Source organism: Lampetra fluviatilis, unplaced genomic scaffold, assembly GCF_964198595.1.
Source record: "Lampetra fluviatilis unplaced genomic scaffold, kcLamFluv1.1 SCAFFOLD_1224, whole genome shotgun sequence".
Lineage (NCBI taxonomy): Eukaryota > Metazoa > Chordata > Hyperoartia > Petromyzontiformes > Petromyzontidae > Lampetra > Lampetra fluviatilis.
The window spans coordinates 1-10,000 of NW_027621480.1; the positions used below are offsets into that span (position 1 = coordinate 1).

General features: G+C 51.7%; 1 protein-coding gene across 1 annotated transcript in view; it reads right to left on the reverse strand.

The window, feature by feature from the left end:
* Window positions 1-7,341: 7,341 nt before the first annotated feature.
* Window positions 7,342-10,000, reverse strand: part of LOC144955315 (small ribosomal subunit protein mS38-like) — a 9,709-nt gene continuing 7,050 nt past the window's right edge. The window contains exons 5-6 of the mRNA XM_078885564.1: window positions 9,737-9,916; window positions 7,342-7,497 (exon numbers count right to left, since the gene is read on the reverse strand). Of these exons, the coding sequence (XP_078741690.1) occupies window positions 7,372-7,497; window positions 9,737-9,916 (306 nt within the window). The 3' untranslated portion in view covers window positions 7,342-7,371. The remainder of the gene's footprint in view (window positions 7,498-9,736; window positions 9,917-10,000) is intronic.

Consider the following 10,000-nt stretch of genomic DNA (forward strand, 5'->3'; position numbering starts at 1 on the left):
TCTCGGGTGTGGACCAATCAACTTCAATGACCATGTGAGACTAGGCTCTAAGGAAAGCTGTCTCTGGTGTGGACCAATCAACTTCAAGGACCATGTGAGACTAGGCTCTAAGGAAAGCTGTCTCGGGTGTGGACCAATCAACTTCAAGGACCATGTGAGACTAGGCTCTAAGGAAAGCTGTCTCGGGTGTGGACCAATCAACTTCAAGGACCATGTGAGACTAGGCTCTAAGGAAAGCTGTCTCGGGTGTGGACCAATCAACTTCAAGGACCATGTGAGACTAGGCTCTAAGGAAAGCTGTCTCGGGTGTGGACCAATCAACTTCAAGGACCATGTGAGACTAGGCTCTAAGGAAAGCTGTCTCGGGTGTGGACCAATCAACTTCAAGGACCATGTGAGACTAGGCTCTAAGGAAAGCTGTCTCGGGTGTGGACCAATCAACTTCAAGGACCATGTGAGACTAGGCTCTAAGAAAAGCTGTCTCGGGTGTGGACCAATCAACTTCAAGGACCATGTGAGACTAGGCTCTAAGGAAAGCTGTCTCGGGTGTGGACCAATCAACTTCAAGGACCATGTGAGACTAGGCTCTAAGAAAAGCTGTCTCGGGTGTGGACCAATCAACTTCAAGGACCATGTGAGACTAGGCTCTAAGGAAAGCTGTCTCGGGTGTGGACCAATCAACTTCAAGGACCATGTGAGACTAGGCTCTAAGAAAAGCTGTCTCGGGTGTGGACCAATCAACTTCAAGAACCATGTGAGACTAGGCTCTAAGGAAAGCTGTCTCGGGTGTGGACCAATCAACTTCAAGAACCATGTGAGACTAGGCTCTAAGGAAAGCTGTCTCGGGTGTGGACCAATCAACTTCAAGGACAGTGCATACATTATCAGAGTTGTGTTTTTTGTTTGCATTATGACCGCAGGTATTGTGGTCTATGCAAACATGACTCCTTGTTAAAAAAGGTGTCAGTTTTGTTGCCAGATAGAAGGGTAAAAAAACAATTATCATATTTTTTACTGGCACATGAGGTTCCAATGGTACGTTGGTACGTGTGATGGCTTGCTATGTAATCGTTAATTACACTGGACTTTTGCAGCTGTGCTAGACTAATTTCAGGGTGTCGATTCCAAATCTGATCTCAGATTTTCTCTATAACAGCGCTGCCTTTTTAAATCCTTTATATTAAGTTCACTTGCTTGCTTGCTTGCGCGCTTACGACCGTGCAAATCTTTCGGTCGTTTTTTTAACCCACTTCCCGTGATCCAATCGAGCTGACATTTTGCTACACAGACTCGTTGTGCGTGACAATTGAGTTTCGTGAAAAACTTTTCCAAAATTGTACACTTTTTAGGAATTTTTTATATTTTATTTAAAATACCAATGTGATAAAAATGAATCTCTTACTCAAGAAAAACAGAAATGAATACAATAAAACCTATGCCACGCATATAAAGGATTTATAGTGAAAAACGTTGTTTTTAGGGGTTAATTTTTTTAAATCCTTTATATTAAGTTCGCTTGCTTGCTTGCTTGCGCGCTTAGGACCGTGCAAATCTTTCGGTCGTTTTTTTAACCCACTTCCCGTGATCCAATCGAGCTGACATTTTGCACACAGACTCGTTGTGCGTGACAATTGATTTTCGTGAAAAAAAAATTCCAAAATTTTCCATTTTTTAGGATTTTTTGTTATCCTTTATGTTAAGTTCAATTGCTTGCTTGCTTGCTTACGACCGTGCAAATCTTTCGGTCGTTTTTTAACCCACTTCCCGTGATCCAATCGAGTTGACATTTTGCACACAGACTCGTTTTGCGTGACAATTTATTTTCGTAAAAATTTTTTTCCAAAATTTTACACTTTTTAGGTAAATAAAAATTATATTCAATTACCAATTGCTTAATGGTGGCAGGCAATCATCTGACCCATAGGTGGCAGCCATCTCAAGCCAGAGGACGAGAGGACTCTAGCCGCCCGTTTCAAAGACCAATGTGGGCTGGGTTGTGGCCCATTGAACACGCATATAAAGGATTTATAGTGAAAAACTTTGTTTTTACGGGTTCATTTTTTATGCTATCGGCATACCCATTTTTTTTATTGATTTTACCCGAAATTAACTCCGTCACTCATGATTGCAAGTTGTTGCGAGTCAGTGACTGCTTTAGTGTTAAAACATGACGCTGTATTTTTAGGATGGTGTGTTTATAATATCATCATTTTATGTAGATATCCACATTTATTTAAGATTTTTCTTCCGCAGTCTTTATTGGAAATTCAATATTTCATATCTCAAAAACCTGATGTGATAGACAAAAACTGATGCCACATTTGGAATCAGCACCATCCCACACAATTATCTTGAAACCGTTGGAATACCTTATGCCAGAAACAGTGTGTTGACCAGTGTTATCGATTTTGATTGTCATGTGGTTAAGTTCACATTCGTAATCCCATTCGCATGCTTTACAATATTAGTCCGTGTTTGTAACTTAGCGAAACTATTTATTAAATTGTGAATTTGCATATAATTAGCGTGCGTCTGCTTGTGTTGCTAACTCGAAATGTCGTCATCGATTTGGGAGAGTGAAGCGAATAGATGTGTACACATTGTTGACATGCTATTGGTTTTACTGGTAGGAAGCTCTGGTTCCACCAGCCCACAGGGGATTATTGTGTCCGTCCGTCCGTCCGTCCGTCGTGCATCAAAAAATGGGAGGGGTCGGGCTGGGTGGGGAGGGGAGGGTGAGGAGGGTAGGGTGGGGCTGGGTGGGGCTGGGTGGAGAGGGGAGGGTGGGGAGGGGCTGGGTGGGGCTGTGTGGGGGGTGGGGATGGGTGGGGAGGGGCTAGGTGGGGAGGGGCTGAGTGGGGCTGGGTGGAGAGTGGAGGGTGGGGAGGGGCTGGGTGGGGAGGGTGGGGCTGGGTGGAGAGGGGAGGGTGAGGAGGGTAGGGTGGGGCTGGGTGGGGCTGGGTGGAGAGGGGAGGGTGGGGAGGGGCTGGGTGGGGCTGTGTGGGGGGTGGGGATGGGTGGGGAGGGGCTAGGTGGGGAGGGGCTGAGTGGGGCTGGGTGGAGAGTGGAGGGTGGGGAGGGGCTGGGTGGGGAGGGGCTGGGTGGGGAGGGTGGGGAGAGGCTGGGTGGGCTGGGTGGGGGGTGGGCTGGGTGGGGAGGGGCTGGGTGGTGAGGGGCTGGGTGGTGGAGGGTGGGAGAGGCTGGGTGGGGGCTGGGTGGGGTGGGGCTGGGTGGGGAGGGGCTGCTCACCCCGTGGTGCCCTTATAAAACTCAACGTTTCACCTACTCTGCCGGCTTGTGCCCGCCCTCACAGTCGGCCATATTTGCGGAATACACCACCACGCCGTTGACCCTGCAGGCCATTGACCGAGCAACCCGACGTGTTCCTACCAGCTCCCTCCGCAGGAGAAATGTGTTTAATTAGTTCTTAATTTTCGGTGTTAATTAAGCATATGTTTGCATGCGTTAGGGGGTGTTTAGACCTCGCGAAGGTGATTGATTGTGCATTGCGATAATCACGCGAATTAATTTGCGTACATTACCATGTTAGCTTCGGTTTATAAAACTCACGATGTAATTGATTATTGTAACAATTACGCGAATAAAGGTGCAAACATTTACACGTTCGCCGGTGTTTATGCCTCGATATGTAATTAGTTACTAAGTTATGGTGACAATTAAACGAGTGGCTTTGCATATATTTGCACAAGTTAGGGGGTTAAATAGTCGATTTAAAGCTTTCGTGACTGCAGGGATTCATCTTCTTGGTTCTTTCGGTAAAGTCACGTAGAAGGGAAATAATAAAATAATAAAAATAAAAGATAATAAAATACAATTCTCACGACGTTTCGGCCACAACGCAAGCAGCCGTCCTCAGGTGGAGAACAGGTCTGTGGGAAAGACAGCGTCTGAATGAACAGGTCTGTCGGAAAGACAACGTCTGAATGAACAGGTCTGTCGGAAAGACAACGTCTGAATGTACAGGTCTGTCGGAAAGACAACGTCTGAATGAACAGGTCTGTCGGAAAGACAACGTCTGAATGAACAGGTCTGTCGGAAAGACAGCGTCTGAATGAACAGGTCTGTCGGAAAGACAGCGTCTGAATGAACAGGTCTGTCGGAGAGACAGCGTCTGAATGAACAGGTCTGTCGGAAAGACAACGTCTGAATGAACAGGTCTGTCGGAAAGACAGCGTCTGAATGAACAGGTCTGTCGGAAAGACAGCGTCTGAATGAACAGGTCTGTCGGAAAGACAGCGTCTGAATGAACAGGTCTGTCGGAGAGACAGCGTCTGAATGAACAGGTCTGTCGGAAAGACAGCGTCTGAATGAACAGGTCTGTCGGAAAGACAGCGTCTGAATGAACAGGTCTGTCGGAGAGACAGCGTCTGAATGAACAGGTCTGTCGGAAAGACAGCGTCTGAATGAACAGGTCTGTCGGAAAGACAGCGTCTGAATGAACAGGTCTGTCGGAAAGACAGCGTCTGAATGAACAGGTCTGTCGGAAAGACAGCGTCTGAATGAACAGGTCTGTCGGAAAGACAGCGTCTGAATGAACAGGTCTGTCGGAAAGACAGCGTCTGAATGAACAGGTCTGTCGGAAAGACAGCGTCTGAATGAACAGGTCTGTCGGAAAGACAGCGTCTGAATGAACAGGTCTGTCGGAAAGACAGCGTCTGAATGAACAGGTCTGTCGGAAAGACAGCGCCCGAATGAGTCTTCCCGACAGACCTGTTCTTCACCTGAGGGACGGCTGCTTGCCGTTGTGGCCGAAACGTCGTGAGAATTGTATTTTATGTTTTATTTTTATTATTTCCCTTCTACGTGACTTTGGCCTGGGAAGGGAGAAAAGGGGGGAAAGACCCCAATGATGAAAATCTACCACTAAACCGGCGCTCCCTGGTGCCAAACAGTGTGTGGACCTCTGCCTCGAGAGCAGAGGTCGCAAGCGGGTTTTGATTCCTTACCCTCCGTACCCGTACCCGGCCGCACCAGGGTCGCAAACGGCTACCCGTACCCGGCCGTACCCGTACCACCATCATCATCACTACCATCGGGAACCCGTACCCGTACCCGGCCGTACCCGTACCCTACCCGTACCACCATCATCATCACTACCATCGGGAACCCGTACCCGGCCGTACCCGTACCACCATCATCATCACTACCATCGGGTACCCGTACCCTACCTGTACCACCATCATCATCACTACCATCGGGTACCCGTACCCTACCCGTACCACCATCATCATCACTACCATCGGGTACCCGTACCCTACCTGTACCACCATCATCATCACTTCCATCGGGTACCCGTACCCTACCTGTACCACCATCATCATCACTACCATCGGGTACCCGTACCCTACCCGTACCACCATCATCATCACTACCATCGGGAACCCGTACCCGTACCCGGCCGTACCCGTACCCTACCCGTACCACCATCATCATCACTACCATCGGGTACCCGTACCCTACCTGTACCACCATCATCATCACTACCATCGGGAACCCGTACCCTACCCGTACCACCATCATCATCACTACCATCGGGAACCCGTACCCTACCTGTACCACCATCATCATCACTACCATCGGGAACCCGTACCCTACCCGTACCACCATCATCATCACTACCATCGGGAACCCGTACCCTACCCGTACCACCATCATCATCACTACCATCGGGAACCCGTACCCTACCCGTACCACCATCATCATCACTACCATCGGGAACCCGTACCATACCCGTACCACAATCATCATCACTACCATCGGGAACCCGTACCCTACCTGTACCACCATCATCATCACTACCATCGGGAACCCGTACCCGTACCCTACCCGTACCACCATCATCATCACTACCATCGGGAACCCGTACCATACCCGTACCACAATCATCATCACTACCATCGGGAACCCGTACCATACCCGTACCACAATCATCATCACTACCATCGGGAACCCGTACCCTACCTGTACCACCATCATCATCACTACCATCGGGTACCCGTACCCGTACCCTACCCGTACCACAATCATCATCACTACCATCGGGAACCCGTACCCTACCCGTACCACCATCATCATCACTACCATCGGGAACCCGTACCCTACCTGTACCACCATCATCATCACTACCATCGGGTACCCGTACCCTACCCGTACCACAATCATCATCACTACCATCGGGAACCCGTACCATACCCGTACCACAATCATCATCACTACCATCGGGAACCCGTACCCTACCTGTACCACCATCATCATCACTACCATCGGGTACCCGTACCCTACCCGTACCACAATCATCATCACTACCATCGGGAACCCGTACCCTACCCGTACCACCATCATCATCACTACCATCGGGAACCCGTACCCTACCTGTACCACCATCATCATCACTACCATCGGGTACCCGTACCCTACCCGTACCACAATCATCATCACTACCATCGGGAACCCGTACCCTACCCGTACCACCATCATCATCACTACCATCGGGAACCCGTACCATACCCGTACCACAATCATCATCACTACCATCGGGTACCCGTACCCTACCCGTACCACCATCATCATCACTACCATCGGGAACCCGTACCCTACCCGTACCACCATCATCATCACTACCATCGGATACCTGATTGCGACCTCTGGGATGAAGCCACGTTGCAGGCGCGGGTGGGTTGATTCTAGGAACTTGAATTGTGAGAAGAGACAAGACGTTGGGAAATGAGTGACAAACACGGCGACTCACCAGTGACTCACGGCCTACCGGCTACCCGTACCCGGCCGCACCAGGGTTGCAAACTCTCCCACTCACTCACTCATCCACTCACTCACCCACCCACTCACGAACTCACTCACCTACTCACCCACTCACCCACGCACCCACTTACCCACCAACCAGAGGTCGCAAACGGGTTTTTGATTCCTTACCCCCCCCCGCACCCCCAACCTGTCAACGGGGAGTGTGGAGAGAGAGAGAGAGGAGAGGGGGGGTAGCCACCCGCACAGCTTTGCGGACATTCTGTTCAGTAAAAGACACCAGTTTCGGAGTCGCCGTGAAAGTCGTTTATTTAAGTCTCCCTGCGCTTCGCGAGCGAGTGGGTCGGTGTGCGAGTGAGTGTTGCGGGTGACTCGCTCGCTCGCCCGCACACACACCCAGCCGCTCGCCCCGCCCGCTCACCCGCCCGATCGCCCACCCGCTCACCCGCCCGCTCGCTCGCCCGCCCGCCCGCTCGCCCGCCCGCCCGCTCACCCGCCCGCTCACCCGCCCGATCGCCCCGACCGCTCACCCGCCCGATCGCCCACCCGCTCACCCGCCCGCTCGCCCGCCCGCCCGCTCGCCCGCCCACACTACTTCTTGTGTAGGGGTTTGCGTGAGCCAGAGAAATGGTAAATCTTCGGCATTTTCCACCCTTGGGGCGACTCCTCCAAGCCCGCACTCGTCCATACCCTCTCCAGATCCTTCTCGAACCTCCTCTGTGCACACACACACACACAGACACACACACAGACACACACACACACAGACACACACACACAGACACAGACACACACAGACACACACACACAGACACACACACAGACACACACACACACAGACACACACACAGACACACACACACACAGACACACACACACACACAGACACACACACACAGACACAGACACACACAGACAAAGTTCCCCTGTGTAGCCTTTAACAGACTGTCGGGGCAAGTGCTGTGAGTAGCGAGTAGCATGTACACCGATTCATTCACCCACTCATTCACCCACTCATTCACCCACTCATTCACCCACTCATTCACCCACTCATTCACCCACTCATTCACCCACTCATTCACCCACTCATTCACCCACTCATTCGCCCACTCATTCGCCCACTCATTCGCCCACTCATTCGCCCACTCATTCGCCCACTCATTCGCCCACTCATTCGCCCACTCATTCGCCCACTCATTCACCCACTCATTCACCCACTCATTCACCCACTCATTCACCCACTCATTCACCCACTCATTCACCCACTCATTCACCCACTCATTCACCCACTCATTCACCCACTCATTCACCCACTCATTCACCCACTCATTCGCCCACTCATTCGCCCACTCATTCGCCCACTCATTCGCCCACTCATTCGCCCACTCATTCGCCCACTCATTCGCTCACTCATTCGCCCACTCATTCGCCCACTCATTCGCCCACTCATTCACCCACTCATTCACCCACTCATTCACCCACTCATTCACCCACTCATTCACCCACTCATTCACCCACTCATTCACCCACTCATTCACCCACTCATTCACCCACTCATTCACCCACTCATTCACCCACTCATTCACCCACTCATTCGCCCACTCATTCGCCCACTCATTCGCTCACTCATTCGCTCACTCATTCGCCCACTCATTCGCCCACTCAATCAGCCACTCATTCACCCACTCATTCACCCACTCATTCACCCACTCATTCACCCACTCATTCACCCACTCATTCGCCCACTCATTCGCCCACTCATTCGCCCACTCATTCGCCCACTCATTCGCCCACTCATTCACCCACTCATTCACCCACTCATTCACCCACTCATTCACCCACTCATTCACCCACTCATTCACCCACTCATTCACCAACTCATTCACCCACTCATTCACCCACTCATTCACCCACTCATTCACTCACTCATTCACTCACTCATTCACCCACTCATTCACCCACTCATTCACCAACTCACTCATTCACCCAATCGCGCACAAACCCATCCACTCCCATCCACTCACTCACTCACCCACGCACTCATTCCCTCTTGTGAGTGAGTGGTGAGTGAGTGGTGAGTGAGTGGTGAGTGAGTGGTAGTGGTGAGTGAGTGGTGAGTGAGTGGTGAGTAAGTGCGTGGGTGAGTGAGTGAGTGGTGGGTGAGTAGTGAGTGGTACTGGTGAGTGAGTGGTGAGTGAGTGGGTGAGTGGGTGAGTGAGTGAGTGGGTGAGTGAGTGGGTGAGTGAGTGGGTGAGTGAGTGAGTGGGTGAATGAGTGAGTGGGTGAGTGAGTGAGTGAGTGGTACTGGTGAGTGAGTGGTGAGTGAGTGGGTGAGTGAGTGAGTGGGTGGGTGAGTGAGTGAGTGAGTGAGTGAGTGGGTGAGTGAGTGAGTGGGTGAGTGGGTGAGTGGTGAGTGGGTGAGTGAGTGAGTGGTGAGTGAGTGGTACTGGTGAGTGAGTGAGTGGGTGAGTGAGTGGGTGAGTGAGTGGGTGGGTGAGTGAGTGGGTGAGTGGGTGAGTGAGTGAGCGACTGAGTGAGTGAGTGGTGAGTGAGTGGTAGTGGTGAGTGAGTGGTGAGCGGTCCTGGTGAGTGAGTGGTCACCTGCTTGCGTATGGATCTGCGCCTGATGACTGCACGCCGATGAAACCGCATGCGCTGGGTGAGCTTGCGGTACTTGTGGTGAGTGAGTGAGTGAGTGGTGAGTGAGCGAGTGGGTGGGTGAGTGAGTGAGTGGGTGAATGAGTGGGTGAGTGGGTGAATGAGTGGGTGAGTGAGTGAGCGAGTGGGTGGGTGAGTGAGTGAGTGAGTGGGTGAGTGAGTGGGTGAGTGAGTGGGTGAGTGAGTGGTGAGTGAGTGAGTGGGTGAGTGAGTGGGTGAGTGGGTGAGTGAGTGGGTGAGTGAGTGAGTGAGTGAGCGAGTGAGTGAATGAATGAGTGAGTGGTGAGTGAGTGGTCACCTGCTTGCGTATGGATCTGCGCCTGATGACTGCACGCCGATGGAAGCGCATGCGCTTAGTGAGCTTGCGGTACTTGTGGTGGTTCATCTTGCGACGACGGATCTTGAGGACCGACTGGGCGCTCAGCGGGACCGCCGCTGGGACCTGCGCAGGAACCACCACTGGTTCCACTCCGGGGTTCTACACGGACACACGGACACGCGCACACGCGCACACGCGCACACACACACACAGACACACAGACACACACAGCACATACATACA